Source organism: Amblyomma mixtum, chromosome 10 (genome assembly GCF_055824585.1).
Source record: "Amblyomma mixtum isolate Tamu chromosome 10, ASM5582458v1, whole genome shotgun sequence".
NCBI lineage: Eukaryota > Metazoa > Arthropoda > Arachnida > Ixodida > Ixodidae > Amblyomma > Amblyomma mixtum.
The window spans coordinates 83,732,563-83,753,294 of record NC_143021.1 but is presented as its reverse complement, the minus strand read 5'-3'; the positions used below and the strand labels follow the sequence as shown (position 1 = coordinate 83,753,294).

Below are 20,732 nucleotides of genomic sequence, written 5' to 3'. Positions count from 1 at the left end.
CCCAGTTGATCTCGTCGTTGGAAGCGAGCCCGGCTGTAGACCTCGGATGGCCTTGGGTCGTAGTGCTTTTGCAGCGCTTTTACGATGTCGTCGTAAGACACTGCCGCTGGTGTGCTTGGCTGAATAAGGGCGCAGACAGTATTGTAGGTCTGCTCCCCGCACAGCGTCAGCAGGTTGGCCCTCTTCAAGGCTGGGTCTGTGATGTTGTTAGCTTCAAAGTAGAACTGAAGACGTCCAACCCACGATGACCACGATGAGCCGTTGAATTGTGGTATCTGATTGGGAAACCCTCGCGTAGCCATGGCTTGTCAATAGCGTTGTGTAGCGCGGGTCGAATCCACTTTCTCGTCGCCACTGTCGTGTCCGGTCGCTGTGTTGAATGCAGCGAAAGACGCACACGGTACTTAAAGACTTCGTTTATTTAAAGCCGATGAGGGTGCGACCAGCGTCGACCGAGGCAGGAGCCGAACTGGCCGCCCGAAGAAAGGAGGGAGTGGAGAAGCGTCCACGGGAGGGAGTGGCTTCCCAGAACAGGAGGAGGGTGCGGGGGCGCACCGTGGGGGGGCATCCGGCGACAGCGTGCGACGAGGGGCAAGCGGTCGTTAGGAGGAGGATGCGAGTGGTCGTTAGGAGGAGGATTGAGTGGTCGTTAGGAGGAGGATGCGAACTGTCGTTAGGAGGAGGACGCGGGGGCGCACACACACAAAAGCAATAAGGGGACACAACAGTTTTTTAACAACTGTGGCTTTGGTACCAGGCGGAAGATAGACAGCTCCAATAACCAGTTCGTTACAACCTAGAAATATTTTACACCGCACTGATTCCCTCCAGGTGGATTAGTAATGGCCGCGTGTTTTATACAAACATTGATAAAAATAGCTACACCACCGCCTCTGCTGGCACGGTCAGTTCTTACAACTTTGTAACCAGGAGGACAAATTTCAGAATCCAAAATGTCCGGGTTTAGCCAGGTTTCTGTTACTACCACTATATCGGGTTCTTGTACAATCAAAATGTGCTCGAAGTCCGATACTTTATTCACAAGGCTACGCGCGTTAACGTTAAGCAAGCGAAATGTGGTATTACAAGGTTGTCAGTCCTGTTCAGTCATGTTTGCATGGGCTATTCGCTCCCGCGAGCCCTTGTGCACCGTGTTTACCATGTTCACTGCGGCAGCCATTTTAGAAGCCCTAATCCCTGTCAGTCGTAGCCCACCGGTGGGCCACCCTTAAATTTTCTTGGCTACGGCGAGACCCGGCACTGAGCCATCTGCAAAGCCAACTTCTTGAAACAGCAAAGAGACGGCAGTTGTGACCCCTAGCATGCGTGCTTTTTGCAGACAAGGTGGAAGTTAGGGATTTTTGGTGTGTCGTCATCGTTGTAGCGCGAAAGACGAGGGTGAGGACGTGTACTCGTCTCGTCTTTTGCGCTGTAGCGATAATGCTTTTTGCAGGGTCCTTAAAAAATCTGAGCTGTTCTGTGTCTTACAGCAGGAATGCACGGTGTGACCAACCGGTGGTACACGAGGCAGTGATCGTGTTAACAGAGGCAAGAGCAAGTTTTATATCCGTGACACAATACTCTCTTCACCAGAAGCGGAACGCTGCTCGAGGCGGCATGTGTGGCAACACCATGCTTTCCTGGTAGCCTCATTTTATTGCGAAAGCAATACTGCTAGCACTTTTCTGCTGTCGGTGGAGGTCGTTCCTTCGCTCCGGCGCGGCAGCGGCGCACGACCACGTGACAGTGTGACGTCACGAGCAGAGGAGAGCAGGGGCCCCAACGGCCGTAGTCGTTCCTTCGCTCGGCGCAGCGGCTACCACGTGACGGCCCCCTTGGCCCGCCGCGTGCGGGCGGTCGCTAGGAGAGGATAAACGGGGCGCCGCAGGCGCGCCCAACTCGTCTCATCGATGGAGGCTCATTAATTTAATTCATTATTCAATTTAATTAATGACGGAATTAATTAATAGAGCTGGGGCCCCACTCGTCTCATCGGTTGGGGCTCATTAATTAATAAATTAATTATATAATTAAAATAATTGGTGTAATATCTAAACTAGTTAACTAAATAATTTAGTTAATTGACTAAGTTATTTCAATTACTTTACTTTTTACCTAAATAATTAATCTGATTAATTAGCTAAATTCATTAATTTTACTTAATGCCGAAGAAGGATCTATGAGTAGTGCGGAGCGATATAATCACAAGAGAAAAGGCCGTGCGGAAGAAACGCCGGAACAGAAAGAAGGGCGGCTTGCTAAAAGAAGATTGCAGTACACAGCCAAGAAGAAAGAGCAGAGCATTGTGGTGATTCGAGACGGTGACATCGTGGCTCAGCGACGTGAAGAACAAGAGATAAGAGTTGGCGATTTCGAGTCTGCGAAGCGTGAATTCGAGAAACGAAACTACCAGCAGAACCAAGCGCAGCCAGCTGTTACTGCTTCTGCAATCAGCCAGGCTTAACCAAGCTAAGCCTTCAGCCAATTTTTTTTGCCTTTGTAGGATTTTTCGGTGTAGTCTGGATCATTTACCGGAATCCTATTTAGGACCATACTCAGCGCACTGACACCGCCTTCTTTAGCGGCAATGACCGTTTCGCATGCAGGCTTTGTCTCCGACATTGCAGCGACAGTAGTTTGGTATCACACTTCTGGTTTGGTTTACTGGTGTTTAACGTCCCAAAGCTACTCAGGCTATGAGGGACACCGTAGTGAAGGACTCCGGAAATTTCGACCACCTGGGATTCTTTAACGTGCACTGGCATCGCACAGTACACGGACCTCTAGAATTTCGGCTCCATCGAAAATCGAGCGCGGCGGCCGGAATCGAACCCGCATCTTTCGGATCAGCAGCCGAGCACCCTTACCACTGAGCCACCGCGACGGCGGTGTCACAAATCTTAGGCACGGCGAACATATGCAGACAGTAGTACCAGTGGCAGCAGGAGCAGCAGCAACCGCGTAAAAAGCAAAATATAACCAAAGAAAATGAACCAGCGCATTTACCTGCAAATTCGTAGAGGTACAGTTACAATGCGTATACATGGTGCTGCTGCCAAGTGGCTTCCTAGCCAAGTGACGATGTTTATGTCGGGCTGGTCCTGTCCTGGAGTTTGCGCAGTCAATCGCCACCGCAGCTTGCCAACTGGGGAGCTTGCCAACGTTTCGACAAGAGGTCTTCTCCTCGTCTGGGCCCAGACGACAAGTCTCTTTGTCGAAACGTTGGCAAGCTCCCCGAGGCTTCGCTTCCCTCCTCCTTTATTCACTTTGAGTTTGCGAAAGACCCATATATCTTCCATGGACTTTATAAAGTGAAGTCATCTGATACACGCGGCAACCTTTAATTCGCATTACATGTCACGTTTTAATCCCTTTCATTCCACGTGTGACGTCACGCTCCCCTACTTCCTTCCCTTACTTGGATCATCAGTAAAGTTTTTACCTACCTGCCTTTCGAGAGTGCTGTGAGTTATTTGAAATTCCCCGACAGGTCATGTGCCTGTGACGTCATGACCCTATCCACATTACAAGATATTGGTCAAATGTTTAGGGGAATCCCCCCAAGGTGGAGTAGATTTGTAATAAGGGAGTAATTACTCATTGACGTCCACCCGAGCGCAGCCATACGGCTACAAAATAAGCTATACAGCTTTCTCAGAAACTTCGCAGTGAAAGAAAAATTCGTCCTGCTCCGGCGGTCCCGGGTTCGAACCCCGGACCAGGACGAATTTTTCTTTAACTACGAAGTTTCTGAGAAAGCTGTATAGCTTTCCTCTGTAGCCGTATCGCTGCGCTCGAGTGGAGGTCAATGAGTAATTACTCCCTCATTTCAAGATATTGGCGTCACAAAGCCACTGACACCGGATTTTCTGCGACACGAGTTCCTTGATGCTTTCGCATTAATAGAAAGTTTCAACTGACCGATTGTACGGGCTCAGTAACGTACGTTGCCGGGCTAGTTGGTTTTCTCTTTTTAAAAAAGCATGGCGCTACAAATACACGCGGAAAACGACGAGGAGACGAAGGCCAGCCGTTCCGCGGCTGAGTGGAGCGGGCGCTGAAGTGTGCATGTGAGGTACGCTCGCGCAGATGCGACTGTCATCGCATCTGAGAGCGCCTCCAAGTTTCACCGCCTCAAGGGCTCCTTTCCCCGACTAGAGTCGTCGAAAGCGCTTCAAAACTGACAAGGATCCCTGTTTGCAGAGCGACGTAGCTGCCGTGAATCCTTTCGGGCATGCATGCACTGAAAGTGGTGACCATAAAAAGTCTTGCAGGAGTGTTAGATTTCCTGGGAGACTGGCTGTTTTTTCAATAAAGCACAGTTGTTAGTCCAGTCGTTGTATGTGCCTCGCCTCTCCTTTGTCCCTTCTCTTTGGCTGGTTCTTTCATAAAAAGTCGTGGTCGAAGTCATAACCGGCTACTTTCGGCATGAAGCAAAGCAAATTTGAGAAATTAATTCGCTGCCTTCACGCCTGTCGAAATTTATTTTGTTAATGAGTGGATATTCGTGCACTCATACGCAAAGGGGTGCACATCGACAGAATGCAAACGCTTCCAGCTCAAGAAAGAGGAGATTTATCTCCACTTTAGTCACGGCAAAGGGAACGGACACTGCCGGAGTCTGAATCCTCGTCGTGATGAAGCAGGTAAAACACTGAAATAGCATCATTGGTAATGAACCAGACAGCTTCCAATGCAAGTCGCGTTTTCCTTAATTCAGGTTTACGATCGGTTGTCCTTTAACTATGTTCACTTAACATGAATCAAGTACCAAGGCGGCAACAATAAAGAAATATAAATTAGAAAGAAAAAAAATTTTGATTGTGTTTTGTCAAAGTGGTTCTATTTGGCACCGCCAGATGGTGCCACAAGTCCCAAGCGCTCCGCTGAGTTGGACCAGCGGGACGGTTCGCTAAAACATGCGCGCTGTTCCGCCACTCCGCTTATGCTGAGTGGGTCAGCATAAGCGGTGCGGACCTTACAACCGGTCAGCTAAAACTGTCGAATAGAATGCTCCGCTCAGCTCACGCGCCAGCGGAACAAAGAGGCGCTTCACTCGCCCGTTAGCGGCTGAGCGTATCACGCATGCGCACTTTGATATCCACACAGCGGCTGAGAGGAGCAGACCACAAAACCGGTCTGCTAAATCTGTCTATTATCCAGAGAGTGTTTCTAGTAGTAACAGTAACCTAATTAATGGCTCAAAGATAATGATCTGTTCTACTACAGTGCAGGGAATCACTTTCGGTGCCGCAGAGGAAAGCTAAAGCTTCGACGTGGTGGGTAGTGCGCAAGCGGCGTGAGGTTCCTCGAAACAATATATTGTTGCAAACATGCGACGATAAGCGCAGTAACATGCGTGAAATTTTCGTGTTTTTGTGAGCGGAGCCGTCAAGATTGCGTTTGTGTTTTACGTTCGTTTACCTGCCTTCACTTTTTCCCTTTCTTATCACCCACAGGACAAGCTCACGGCAAAGCCCACGTTCACGGATCTCTTTCGGTCTAGATGCATTCGAATGACGTCATGCCTCCTGTGCGCTAAGGCGTAAGTAAGCTTTCCCCGCTTGTGTATTCCTGCACAACAGAGCGGGCAGTAAAGCGACGCCAAGTGCATGTCGATCGCGGCGCCGTTTCACTGCGAATACAAGGAATTCTGACGCGCTATTTCACCCAGTAAAGTCAATACAGCGCATAATCATTTAGAGCTACTGGAGATTCAAGGAAAACAATAGAATTCACCACCAAACACAGTGTTTTACAAACTACCAATCTAAGTTCAGTAACGCGTTCTGCTGGGCGAGTTGGTTCATCTTAGTAATGTAAAAGCTTTTAGCGCAAAACGACTAAGAATTCTGTACATAGATGCGCATTGCGTCAATGTTGTTATTTCTTTGCTTACTTTGTGAATGCTCGGGCTGCTGTTTCTCTTTTTTTGTATTTACCTGCATTTATGCGCTGTGTTACTGTATCAACCCCCCCACTGTAATGCCAAATGGCGTTGTGGGTAAAAGATAAATAAATAAATAAAGGACGGGGATAGAGGGAAAGGGGGATAGGGGGAAAGGACGTGTGCGCATGTACGCAGTCTTCGGAATGTCAGCAGATTCTGTACTGGAACCAGTGTATAAATTGACTGTTTCATCTGGCAATAAATTTAGTTGAGAGTAGCGCTCCGTTGTGTCTGTGTTCTATTCCCGTCCTTTCTTAGTCGTTTTGCGCTAAAAGCTTTTACATTACTACCAATCTAAAGTCCTAAAGTCACATCGGACACCTTTCAACACAGTCGTTATAAGACACCTTCCTGACTTTCATAGGGACCCAGTGAAAACAACACACCAAAATTATTGCAATACCACAACATCGCGGTGCGATGCCAGCCGACACTTTCCAACGGAGCATTCGTTCTGCGCGCGCTGTGCGCTCTTCTTCTCGAACCACATCGTTTTTAGGAAGGCAGCAGTTCCAAAACCTACGAATGCAAATGTGGCTCGGTACGGCGAAAGTGCCGCACCAGCGCGGCTTTTTGGGCTTGCTGGTGCCACATAGTAGCGCAAAAGAAGGCTTGTTTCCTTCGTGTCCGTTCTGTGCTCTCGTCTTCTGCTGCGCTACAATGTTTGTCACTAGAACGGTGTTTGAAAACCACAAATATATAGCCAAATTGTTTGTGTTTCTCCACTCATCTCTATTTGGCGCTTCAGTTCCACTCCTATCACTAGTGTCGCTGGCTCTGACCGCATTCAAACCCCGCCTTCGCGACTCAAGTAAATTGACATCGTACACGCCTGCGCAAAAGCGGAGAGACCACGCGAACTGGCAGAACTGCGCGCCAGCGCTTTCTCACGGCGCAGCGCCTGCTTTCGAGATATGCATAGGGTGCATGACCAAATAAGTTAACCCGTCTTTCTACCCATTTCTTCCAGACACGCCTTTATACACAGACAAATCGCAACCACCGCCATTCCCGTGGTCTCTGCACTTTTGCGCACGACTCTACGTTTTGTGAATATTGGAGAATTCAGCTATAGGCAGAAATTTTGCTACAAATGCCTTGAATTTCAGTGGGAGTGCATGGGAAGTGGTGTTGCTTATTCAGGATTACACAACAGCGTTTAATCGTACAGCGAGCGGCTGGTGCGGCCAGCCCCTTCCCCGAGTGTACTTCGCAATCACGCCGCCAGCGGCGCAGCCGCACGCTATGGGCGCAATAATCGGCGCTCTTAGTATTTGACGTGGTGACGGGGACCAAGCGGACTGACGACAGCGGGAATCGCGTGGCAGCATCATGTATAGTTTTATTTATTTATTTACAAATACTGCTGTATGTTTTATTAGAGACATAGCAGGGGAGGGTTACACAGCATTTAAACACAACATTGTCAGCTAACATGGTTAGACAGCTCTATCTGAAATTGATTAGTCGGCAATGAACGCAGAAAACCATCTACGTTATTCCATAATTCAGCAGTATGTGAAAAAAAAAAACAATTTAAAGACGGGATGAAAGGAACCATGTAAAGTGGATGAGTCCTTCGGAAAACGGGGCACCCGGAGTGATCATTGCGATAGACGTTTGAAGGTTAGTCGATCAGTGTACGATTTTGTGCAGCATGATCACACGGCCACATGAGCATTGGTGCAATGATTTCAAGTGATAAAGCGCTTGTATGAGATGATGGTCATAGCGTCTTTAAAATAACCGAACTGCTTTTCTTTGGACAGATTCTAATTTGGAGATCTCATTTACGAAACGATGTGACCACACTACGGGCGTATACCCGAGAAGAGGTCTACTTAGTGTTTTGTAAACTGTTAACTTGCAATGCTTTGTGACATCTTTTAAAGCAAGTTTTATGCACCTAAGTTTTCGCAGAGCTTTAGTGCACATTACATCGATATGATTATGCCAACTAAGGTTAGTCGGGAAAGTAACGCCTAGGCATTAGAACTCGTTAAGGTGCGTTACAACACCCTTGAATGTTCTGCGTGAATTTGAGAGGCTGTTTCTTGCTGGTAAAACAGTCTTGGTGAAATGGATGTGCATCTGCCACGTGTTCCATTAGTCGCAAAATGATGAAAAGACGTCGTTCAGCACTTGTTGATCATGAATGGTGCTAATGTTAGGGTATAGAACGCAGTCATCTGAGTATAAGCGTATTTTCAGTCGTGTGTCTCTGGTTACTTGAATGATGTTACTAACATACATAATGAATAAAACTGGCCCTAGCCCTGACCCCTGCCGCACCCCTGACAAGAGCTGTACTTTAGAAGAGCTTTTACGATTGAAAGTGACGCACTGAAATCTTAAGTGCAAGTAATTGGATATACAATAAATTATTTTACGACCTGGAAAAACTGCAGCAAGTTTTAGGAGCATTACTTTGTGGCTCACCGTGTCGAATGCCTTCAAGTAGTTGATGAAGATGGCACCAACCTGACCATGGCTTTTAGTGTTGGGGCTATGTCATGCAAGAATTCTAATAATTGCGTTGCGGAAAATCCTGCTGTGAAACTGTGCTGCTGATTGGAAAGGAAATTGTTCGCTAATAAACACTGAATGATGTGCTCGAGAAGTTTGCCAGCAAGTGGGTAGCAATAATATCGCCTGTAGCTAGTGATTAGCTGTTCGTTGCCGCATTTGAAGACGGGAATGACATTAGCGTGTTTCGAACCCTGTGGAACGCTCGAAAGGTTCAGGGATTAACTGAATATTATGATCAGGCAACGGGCGTTTCACTCAGAGTACTTCTATAGAAATACGCTCGGCACTTCGTATGGACCAGTCTTTTAGTTGTGTCAATTGTTATCAATAGGTTATGAACGCCAGCGCAAGTTATAACAAGGATAGGAAGCTCTGGCAAGTTGTCATTGACGCAATAGGAGAGGTTCATGCCGTCATCCTGGAAAAACACTGATTGAAAATAACTTTTGAATGCTTCTGAAATATTCTGAGGATCAGATGGAGGCAGATCGTTAATGATGAAGAATCATGAGCAGCGGTAAGTGCCGTTTTCCAGAACATTGAGGAGTTTTATTTCATGAATAATGGTAGACCGCTATTACAATAAAAGCTTCTGGCTTCATTCATTTTACTCTTGAGTTCAGTTTTATGAGGTGAATAATGTCCCTGTTATACCATGGGTGTTTCGTGCTGCGCATTATAGACTTTCGGGGAAGGAATTATGAGATGCAGTCTTGAACAATACTAAAATATTTGTAAACCAACTCACCAACACTGCAAAGGGTGCTACTGTCCAGAAAAACGTCCAAAGAGGACCCTAAAGCATTAACAATAGAAGTGTTATCCCCATGCTCGAAGTCCTTAACAGCCTGGAAATGAGGGCTATTGCGCTCACAAATGACCCCAAACTTCAGCATAAAATCTTGTGATCGGACAGTCCTTCCACGATTTCACCGCCGTAGCTATTTGGTAGTAACTTCTGATTAATAAAAATAGTCTAGAATTGAGTTCTCGCGGGTAACGCTGTCAACAACCTGAGTCAGGTCTAATCACAGAGCCATATCATTAAGGGAGTCACAACTTGGCTTATCGCGACCTTATGAAGACATCGTATTTCAATCAATACAAGTGGCATTGAAGTCACCAGCAAGGATCAGTTTACTTTTATGAAGCCTATATGTTTGATTATGCAAGCACGACAATCGAAAAAAACATTTTTTACAGAGCTGGGAGGCCGGTATAAAGCGCCAATAGACCACCTGTTATTAGTTTTTTTTTTCCCGCACATATACCTCCTTGGCATTCACCACCGTACCTTGGCCAATCCCCCCGCGTGGGTATGTGCCATGCTTACTGTGGTGAAGAAGAAGAAGCAGCTTCTGGCAGCAACGCAGGCATCTGTTTCAGATTGTGCAGCTAGTGGCCGCCGCTCAACATCACCTCCTGATGCTCCGCAGGTCCCACCTAACATCTCGGTTTCTAGCAGTGCACATCGCACCGACATCTGCACAACAGATGTCGAAATGTCGTGCCCTATGCAGAAGCGCCATGCTTCCTCGTCAGCGTCTAAATCTAGTGCTCCCGAGATGAAAGCTAAAAAAGGACAGCCCAAACTTCTTCCCCACGTTGATATCCACGAAGAGGCAGTTTATGCCTCTTCAATTGGTCAATAATCATGGCAGTTATCAAAGTGTTACAGCGGAATAGCCGCTCGGTACTGTCTTCTCTTCCAGATCTGAAACTACTTATTCACAAATGTAAGCCTGATATCGTGCTTTTACAAGAAACGTGATTATCACCTTATAAATCCTTTTTCAAAGAAGAGACATCTGGGCTAGTTGGTACGGTGACAATGAATAAACAGCGCTAAAGACGAGGACGAAAAGCAAACAGAACGAGCGCTTATTTTCTCGTTTTCAATGAGCCACTTTCGAATTTTCAGATGGGATCGAAATGTTGGCAGCGGAGGTTGATTGGTAACCATACTATCTAAACGTATGTGTCACCAGGCATTTACCTCTAAAAAAATTATTCTCCCTGACTTTGAACTTTTAGCGATCAACATTTAATTTCCGCATTTTGCCGATATTACAATTGCTAATGTCTATTTCCAGCTAATTGATCCAGTCATTGGTCCAACAGTCCAGCTAATTGGTCAAATTACAAATTCTCCTCTGCATCTTTCAAAACAACAATTGCAAAAGCCAAGGAGGAGTACAACCAAAATTTAAACACATATCTTTCAAATCCTCGTAATCGGAAGGCCTCTATAGATTCATGTAATGTAACAAGAGTTCTCCGGTCCCTCATCTCCCACGCTCCAGGGTTTCATGAGCATCACCCAAGAGGCTCAGGAAACCCTCGAGCGTATTGCTCAGGGGTTGGTGTTACGTTTCCAGACGCTGAGAAACGCCCTTTGTGCGCAATCTCACCCTCTTCGGATTGTACCGTGGTTGACGCATCAGAGCTCCTCTCAGTCCTGGCAATGTTGCATCCTGCAGCTACAGGACAAGGTGGTGTCACTGTTGGTATGATTAAAATTTAAGCCCAGGAATTTACAAGTGACCTCTTAGATATTGTCAATGCTTCGTTGAAAAATCCATGGATTCCAAGCATTTAAGCAATAGCGAAAATTATTCTATTGATGAAAGATCCAGGCAAAGGATATGTCTTAGATAATATTCAGCCAATTGCGCTAACTTCAAATTTAGTCAAATAGAAACAAAGTGCATAGTCGCCTCACAAAACATGTTCAAGATGTTAATGGTCTGAGCTCAGCACAGACTGGCTTTCGTCGCGGATGCTCTATATGGTCCGCGCATGTGGGTGTAGAGAGTAGAATCCGGCTCTCGATACGCAGAAGGGAAGTTTCGGCCTTGGTGACTCTCGACGTAGCAAAGGCCTATGACAGTGTAGAACATACTATTTTACTTAACAGACTTGCTGAGTTACATCCTCCACCGACATTTATGCGTGGATATCTGAATTTCTAAAGGACAGATACTTTTGCTGCACAAAGGGAACCATATATGTTGTAATACTTATTATCAATCAAGAGATGTGCCGCAAGGATCGGTGCTATCACCGCTGCTTTTTAGTATTTTGGTCAGTGACATCCCCATTCGTCCTGATATAACAGTTTTTGTGTATGCAATGGCATAGCTCTTTTCGCCTCCACCAGGGATATTCATTCCCTTTACCAGACTCTGCAGGGATATTTGTATGCTCTTGGAGTATGGTTGCACAGTATTAATTTATCCCTGAATGTTAATAAATGCGGCGAACTGGTACTTGCTCCAGACACGCCTTTGCACATTTCATTAGTCCATCCCTATAACCAGATTCCACAAGGGGAATCCGTTAAATATCTAGGTGTTACTTATCACCCAGCATTACATTGGAGCCTTCATATAAAGAACAATGTGTTTAAAGGAGAACGCGCTCTAGGCTGGCTGACACGAATGCCAGTAAGAAGTTTGGGATGCGTCGCGACACGTTATTGTTACCATGCAAAGCTTATGTAAGTCCCTTACTTGAATTTGGTTGCATTCAATTCTCTGGTAGCGCAAACTACAAGATTCAATCCTCAGTCCTACTGGAAAGGCGAGCTCCACGTCTCTGCCTTGGTCTCCCAAAATCAGTTTCAAACGCCCTGCTTTATCTGGAAGCCCGTATCCCTGATCTAATTTCCGGCTTCCAAATACTCACACTGCGAACTTCCCTCAGTTCGTTGGACCCGGTGACTGATGTCAGTACTGCTATTTTTGTGTCTCAGCCGGCCTTATTCTTTTCTCATCATTGGCAACGGTATCAAATGCCACATAATACGTTAACGCAGAACCTTTTAACACCGATTGGTCTTGATTTTAGTTCTTTGCAGTGGCTTGATGACACGCCGGTAGCAGTGGAATTCCATTTTGACCGCATCTTCCCATTTCATGCGAAACACGTTCCCGCAAACATCTTAAGCGTTCTTCTTTCTGATCACATAGAGGAAAATCGTCATGCGATGCTTTCTACCGATGCCTCCGTCAGCTGCCAAAAAAGCTGCAGTTGGCATCTTTTCGCAGGATTTGGCATGGAGCTATTCTGTCCGCATCCCAGATTATAATCCTATATTCTTTGCGGAATTTTTGGCTCTTGGAATTGCCCTGCACAACATTCCATGCGATGTGTCGCACGTTATTATCCTCGCTGATTGTTTGTTAGTTTTAGCCCCCCTTGAAACTTCACAAAAAAAAATTTGAGCCGTTTCCTGTGATTTTTTTGTATAATCCAATTTAAAGGAGGTCCGTTTTGTCTGGGTTTCTGGCAATGCAGGTATTCATTCAAACGAGGTGGCTGATATCTAAGCAAGGTCGGCTCATGAAGGGTCTGTGACACATCCCGTCTTGAATTTCAGTCTGCTGGCGATTTTCAGGTTTCAGCGGTTCCAACACATATCAGCCAGGATACGCGATCTCTTACTAAATACCCTGAATATCAGCACTTAGCATATAATTTTAACGTCCGTTCGTGCAAAATTAGGCTGTGTGAGGTATCACTGACGCGCATGCGGGGCTAGATTCCTAGTTTAAGTTTATATCTATGCAGATGTGGGTGGTCACCGAAAAACCTATGTGACCATGCGGGGACGTTGAATCTGTAGACCATTTCCTCCTCTACTGGCCAAAGTTCCCACTTCAGAGAAATATTTACCTGGAGGTCCCTCTCTCCAGGTTAGGGCTCCCGTTATATCTGCCAGTGTTGTTACTGTTCGGTGCGAGCGCCAAAGGATTTGCATTGGGATCAATTTGTGGGATTCTCCATGATTACTTAGTTGAAACTGGTAGGTTGACTTGCTAACTCTTTTAAAATTCTTCGAGCTCTTCTTTTTTCACCTAAATGTTTGTTATTTTACTTGAAATATTATTTTGTCGTTTTTCATCGATACATTTTTCAAGATCCATGCTTTGCGCTAATATTGTGTCGTAATCGCCTATGGAAATCTCCTTGTTTATGGCACTACAGCTTGGCTAATCGCCCCATGTGGGTGTGTGCCATGTTTTGAAACGAAGCTTGACATGTGCCATTGTATGAGGATAACAACAACAGCCGAGTACCTCTGCTAAATTTCTACCTTCACAGGTCTGGTCTGGCGGTTTCTCCACTGTGCCCATTTTGTGCCGAGCCTGAGACAGTGGATCACTACCTGCCGTTCTGCCGCCGATTCTCTTCTTTGAGAAGGCGCCTATTAGAAATTCCGTTTCACCAGCTGGGTCTGCCTGTTCTTTCCTTTGGCGCTTCATCGCTTGGACGAAGCAACAGGAGTGTGCGCGGTGCTGTTCAAAATGTTCTTCTAGAAACGCAGCGGCTCCCATGCTAATTCTTTTATTATTATTATTATTATTATTATTATTATTATTATTATTATTATTATTATTATTGTTATTATTATTATTATTGTTATTATTTGTTTTTATTTTTCTGACTTTCAAAATTTATTTCATCATTGTTTTTTCGCTATCTTTCAGTCAGTGCAAAATTAAACCATTACATGCATTGCATTCGAATTTGCACATAAAGCCATCGTCCCTTCTTCGACCTCCCAGCCAACAGGTCCCCTGTCGTTGCGTCGTCCAATCTGTCAGCCTTTACCCTATTACTGCTCCTTTTCTTCCTCTATAAAGGCTCCTCTCTCCAGCAGTTCACCGCCAACGTCTTGGCCACTCCCCCGTAGTGGGTATGTGCCATTCTACTTGAGGCCAACCAACCAACCAACAACAGAATGTGTTCCTGTCTTCGATCCTGTGGCCTCCTCCGGACTCTCTCTTCACTCTTCTACGGTGAGGCCGTTCCACATGTTGGGGTTTTGGCTAGGTGCTGTTTTTTGTTATTATTTAAGCGGTAGTTAGATTTAATGCCCTCTTAGGCTTCGAACTATTTCTTTAGCTTCCCCGGGTGGGTGTCCGGCACCCTGGTTCGCCAGTCTGCCGGCCCAGAGTTTGCCCTTGGATTCATTCGGATGGAATGGCGTCAATGAGATGGCTGTGGCGCTGGTACGTACTGGAGACGGAGCCCTAAAAAACAAAAACTCTAAAATGATCCATGAGGTGCCGAAGGCTGTTACCAGCCGCCACTTGGAAATTTCTGAGGTGCGTCCTTCCGGCAGAAGGGGCATTCTGTGCCGATCCTCCGATGTGCAGTGCGTGTCGGACTTGCAGCTTTGTACATTATTCGCGTCTTTTCAAGTTATTCCTTTCAGACTTGAGTAACTCGCTTGTTTCAAAGTCATCATCCGCGGCGTGGAACCATCGGCTTCCCCTCAGGAAAAGCTTGAGGACTTTCAGGACTCTGGTGTTGGCGTGATATCACTGTTCCGCTGTACCAGAGATGCTGATGGCTCTCGTGTGTCGCAACTTTTTCAGGGCCTTCATGCCCGTCTGAGCTTAAGGTATGGCCCATAGTGTACCGCGTCGACCCGCTACACCTTTGCAATGCACCTTTGCAATGTACCTTTGCAATGCACAAATTGCTGGCGCTTTGGTCATAGCAGCAGAGTTTGTAAATCAGCGACGCGTTGCCGACTTTGCGGGGACAATCATTCCTCAGACCTTTGCATATCTGATGTGCCCAGTTGCAGTCTCTGTCGCTGTGTTCATCCGGCCAATGATGCTGGCTGTCCTAAACCTTCTGATGAGCAGTGTTTTGGACGTCATCCAGCGCAGAAGGTGCTCCAGAGCTGATGCCTATGCTCTATTAGACAGGAAAAAGAATTCTTTTGTAGCCCTTGCTAGGACATCTTGGTCTGATGTAGAGGCGGTGTAAACTAAGTCTGGGGTCTCAGCTGTTGACCAGGCGCTCTCAGGCGTTGTGAATCGCACATTGACTACCTTTAGTGAAGCTCTCTCCCAGGACATTTCTACTCAGTTTGCTCCTTCAGCTTTTGGTCTACACGGTCCACCAATTAGTCCTTCCCAAAGCGTCTCTGGCGACTCTCCCCAGACTCCTATTTCTGCTGCGTCCTCGTTTGTGCCGATACGTGGTGCTGGAGATACCCGCTTTTCTAGCGCTAGCTCTTCGGCGAGTCCTTCCCAGAAGCGTCTAGCTCCTTCCTGTCCGTCGAAGCCTGCCCACCAAAACAAGAAAAGCAAGAAATTCCCCCAGTAATCCGCATAAGACCGATGTGTTAAAGGAGGCTGTCACAGCCTCTCTGTTTTTACAGTAACCATAGCGGGGTTAAAAGTACTACGGGGGAAGGGTAATCTCAGCCAATGAAGGAGCGCCACCGGACAGCATAATAGAAAGGAGCTTATAAGTGACCAATCTTAACCGGAAAAGGCAGAAGCAAATATTCCCAAATGCACAATTCCAATCAAGTTGATTAATGAACTTCGTCCAAGAGGCAAGGAAACATGGTTAGAGGTATTAGAAACAGTCGTAACAAATATGCAAATTCCGGAGAGCTGGTGACAAAGTAAAGTGAATTTGATTTATAAAGGAAGAAGACATAAGTTTGGTTTATTGGTTTATTAGGGTTTAACGTCCCAAAGCGACTCAGGCTATGAGGGACGCCGTAGTGAAGGGCTCCGGAAATTTCGACCACCTGGGGTACTTTAACTCGGATCACACCGCACAGTACACGGGTCTCTAGAATTTTGCCTCCATCTAAATTCGGACGCCGCGGCCGGGATCGAACCTGCGTCTTTCGGGTCAGCAGCCAAGCGCCGTAACCGCTGAGCCACCGCGGCAGGTCAAGGAGCAGAGATAGGAAGCACATAAAATCCTTCACGCTGGCAATGAAATTAAAAATGCAATCATGGATAGAAAGTAATACTGTACTTAGCTTCCTAATAGGTTCAGAAGCTGTAGGCGCTTAGATAATAAACTGTTCGTGCGTACCCAGTGCATAGAAATATCTAGGGCGGAAAACAGACCTGTGTATACTTAAGCTTCGTGGACAGAAACAGTGCGCATACAATAACATGAACAGACTCCTGTGGAACATACTAAAAGACTAAGGTACCGGTCTTGTGATAATTGACCTCCTACAGGAAACATACCGAGATAATGAAGTTGAAATTACATGGGAGTGGAAAAGATGTACTACAGCTGTCGAGGTACGCAAAGGATTAAGGCAGTGTGTTCACGTATTGCCGCTGCTGCTCCTGCATTATATGATAAATATGGAACGAAGACTAGAAGAAAGTAACCTAGGTTATAATCTCTCGTACACCATAGGTTTATGGTTTATGCAGGTTCACGGTCTCAAAGTGGCTCAGGCTATGAGGGACGCCGTAGTGAAGGGTTCCGGATAATTTCGACCACCTGGGGTTCTTTATCGTGCTCTGACGTCGCACAGTACACGTGCTTCTAGAATTTCGCCTCCATCGAAATTCGACCGCTGTGACCGAGTTTGAACCCGTGTCTTTCGAGTAGCCGTATGGCTACGCTTGGGTGGATTCCAGTGAGTAATTGCTCCCTGATTACAAATCTACTCACGTTGGAGGCCTCCCCTAAACTTTTGACCACCATAATTATTAGTAGCCCTGGTTACAATGACCGTATCATCGGCTTACTGGTATACATAATCACCTATGGCAATTGGCAAATCATTCCAAATGCTTTTTGTGCCTACTGCCAAAAGCTAACTTCCAAATGCTATCGCATTTGCTTCTTTATTAAAGTGGCTAAGAAAGGCCACAAGTTTTTGTTTAGTGATTATTGTTTGCCTCCTCCTGTGGTAGAGCGGTCGTGTTTCGCCTCTCTACCAATAGATTTGGAAAGCTGCGCAGCTGCATTCCTCAATAGCCACGAAGCTGCGCTCGGTTGCATGGCGCTTATTTCGCCGCTATAAACCCTATCCACCGAGGGGCCTCCCCGCAGCTTCTGCTTAACGGACGCCTCTTGCATAGGCAGTGTGCTGGACACCCTGGTGTACTACAACCTCACCTACTCGAGCATCCTTCTGGGCGACCCGTACCTGAGCTTCGCGCTGGTGGCCGCCGCCGAGTACCCGGGCAGGCTGCTGGGCGTGGTGGCCGTCAACTACCTGCGCCGGAGGACATCGTACATCGCGCTCTACATCTTCGCCTCGCTGTGTTCGGGGGCAGCCATCTTCGTGCCGCCACGTGAGTCGCGGAAGCCAACAGCGATGCATAGGCACGGAGTTCGCGCGTGGCTCCGATCTTCGCGTGACCCCGCCATAGCATGCGAATCAAGAATCCTGGCCCTGCTGCCAGATGAGCAGCAAAACGCCCAGGCGGAATTTGCCACTTCACAGCTTTATCAAAAACGTTGGCCGACTCGGTGAAGACCCACCCACCTCCCGCCTATCTCTCTGATTCTGCCGCCTCCTTCGCATTCAAACCGGCAGACATAAACTCATAAAGTGCAGCGGTTGCTAATATTAATCCTTCCAGCCCTGAATGTTTTGTACAATCGTGAAATTCATTTATTAGCCAATTTTATTTATTTACCGCCCATGTAACCGAAAAAGGACAACGATATTGCGCGCATACGCGGGAGCTGAAAACTGGGACCGTGTCCTCATGCGACGACGCCAGGGCCAGTGGTCACAGAAGGCGTGTAGTCGGCATGTGATTTTTTATTCATGTGTATCGCCACAAAAATATTCTCACGGATATAGTCAACTTCTTGATGAACCGGAGAACTGAAGCTCAGGGAAGCCATGAGCTCACACGAAAAACTTTGAAGCATTCTTCTTTCCACGAATCTGTATAATCCATTATTCCAGCTGGTCGTTGCGCAAAACATCTAGCTTGTGACATTTCTTCTTTGTGGCCGCTCATAGCCCTGCGTTGACCGCCCAAAAAAAGTTCGGTCCTGTATGTGGGTGCTGTGGGGAACATGACTGATCTGCTATATCTCTATGGTGAAAGGTACTGCTTATTCGTTGTCACTGCGCCCACTACACCCGCATGCAAGCCGAGTTTTTTACTTTTCCTTAGTTTTCTCCTTCTACCAGTGAATATTCATTTTTCTTTGCTTCTTTTTTTCTACCTCTACATATTTTCTTAACTCTGCAACTTCTACTTCAACAAACCGACACCGGGGAATTTTCTCATAGAGAAAAAGTTCTGTGATGAAAGGTTGCTGGATTAAAAAAGAACGCTAAACACTGTTGTGAAAATGCTTTGGCTAGCTTCGCTTGTGCGACAGGCTATGCACCAAGCCCTGACACCCACCTATAACTGAAAAGTTCAGCCCATATCAATAAGAGAAGCTTTTTGCACCGATTTCACTCTTGATCTTTTTGACTTTCATGAATATAACGAGTGAACAAAAAAAAAATTGTTTATCTTTAGATGAGGACACCAGGGCTGAAAGAGTGAACGCCACAGGCATGTCACGTATTTGCAGACGGCAGTTCCAGAAATACCTTAGCATAATTTTGAGCACCTGAGGGCTTCGAAATTGAACAGTAGCTAAGGAACTGCGCAAGATTTTTGCGAACCGGTGGCGCACAATTCCCCAAGAAGGAGTATCTGCCCACACAGTCCTCCCATCTGGCGCAGATGCCTCCTGGGCTCTGATGACCACCGCGCTGCTTGCCAAGATGTTCGTCATAGCTGCGCACTGCGTCAACGTGGTCCAGATAACCGAGCTATACCCGACCAAGCTACGAACCACCGCCATGGGCTTCACCATCACCATGAGCCGCGTGGGAGCCATCCTGGCGCCATTCACAAAGGAACTGGTACGTTCTTCCGCATGCAGAAAGGAAAGATGGCAGGCCTCTCTTTTTCCTCGCGTTCTCTTCATTTCTGGATACAACCACGGATCAGTACACTATAAACACAAATACACCTATATGGGAGTAACAATAAAACAAGCTGTCCTCTAGCGCACACCCTTGTATAAAAGAAAGTGTGCTAGATGATATCTTACTCCCAACTAACTCCTTTCTCTTTTGAATGTATCTGCCTGTATGCCACCTCACGCACAGCTTTATAGTTACTTGAAAAGGAAGCTGCTCTAGAGATGGTGTTTTAGTGCTTTTACTGAAACGTGATAACCGACAACAAATTGAAGGCCAGGAAAAAGTTATCTTCTGCATGTTCTGTATGCAGGTGCCAGGTTAATAGGCGTTTTTTTCTGCGCGGCGTACATGTCTGGGGTGGCGGAATTATGGCGGGGGCGAAGGGAGGAGGGGTCAGCGAGAAATTTTACACGGGAGAACTGTGCTGAGCACACGTTTTTCGACTAACACAGTCGAATGAATACGTGCAAGCTGCCTCAAACAAATGGTTTGGTTTGGTTTATGGGGGTCTAACGTCCCAAAGCGACTAAGGCTATGAGCGACGCCGTAGTGCAGGCCTTCGGAAATTTCGACCACCTGGGGTTCTTTAACGTGCACTGACATCGCACAGAACACGGGCCTCTAGAATTTCTCCTCCAAAGAAATTCATCCGCCGCGGCCGGGATGTAACCCGCGTCTTTCGGGTCAGCAGCCGAGCACCATAACCACTGAGCCACCGCGGCGGCCTCTCAAACAAATTTTTCCTTCCAAGATCACCGAATCACTGAAAGCACCAGGTAGGCTGCAGTGTGCCAGAAGTTAATCAAACGCGTAGAGCAAGTTTGCCGGGTGAAATAGCCTCGTCAGAGAGAAAAGTTAACTGGGCAACCCCTCCCCATTGTCTTAAAAGAAGTCACCCATGCATAGCGTTGCAGCACTATGCATTTATCGTCGCCAGAATAGACATATTTAGCATGCCCTGTACCATGATAACGTTGCCGGAGTATCGGGAGCGCCCGCGCCGTCAGTGCACGTGCACAGATCGCCTTGTGGGCGCCAGATGGCAGCAGGCACCTGCCGCCTCGGAACCAGCTTGCACGTGCGCACTGGGGGTGAGCGGGCCCCCTGCAACGGTGTCATGGTACACGGCATGCTAAGGGAGTGTAATGTTTCTGGAAAGTGCAGCATTTCTACAGTTTCTTCAAGGACGCGGAAATTGTTTTAGGTGCGCTGCAGTGTGCACGCGATGCAAAGGAGAGAAAAAGCAGCAAGGCAACAGAGTTTGTCGCAGAGCCGGCTGCGCCGTTGGCTCCTGTGCTTCGGAGTGAGGGGCAGACAGGCAGCAGAGGGATACGCGAGTCGTTTCTGCCCAGAACGCAGCGCACGCGAGAAGTAAAGCCCCTTGATAATTTGAAAGTAACGTCTTTCTATGAAATATGCCGCCGCGGTGCGCACCATCGCCGATCCTCCTCTCTCACCTCTCCCATCGGCGCTTTTCTCAACGGTGATTGGCTCCGCGGGCGGTCTCAGGGA

General features: G+C 47.0%; 1 protein-coding gene across 2 annotated transcripts in view; it reads left to right on the top strand.

Annotated features, from left to right (window-relative positions):
- LOC149326312 (organic cation transporter protein-like) overlaps positions 1-20,732 on the top strand; it is a 198,203-nt gene that overhangs the window by 137,616 nt on the left and 39,855 nt on the right. For both annotated transcript variants that reach the window (XM_089562552.1, XM_089562551.1), the window contains exons 8-10: positions 5,460-5,545; positions 17,357-17,568; positions 18,976-19,157. In XM_089562552.1, the coding sequence (XP_089418678.1) occupies positions 5,460-5,545; positions 17,357-17,568; positions 18,976-19,157 (480 nt within the window). The remainder of the gene's footprint in view (positions 1-5,459; positions 5,546-17,356; positions 17,569-18,975; positions 19,158-20,732) is intronic.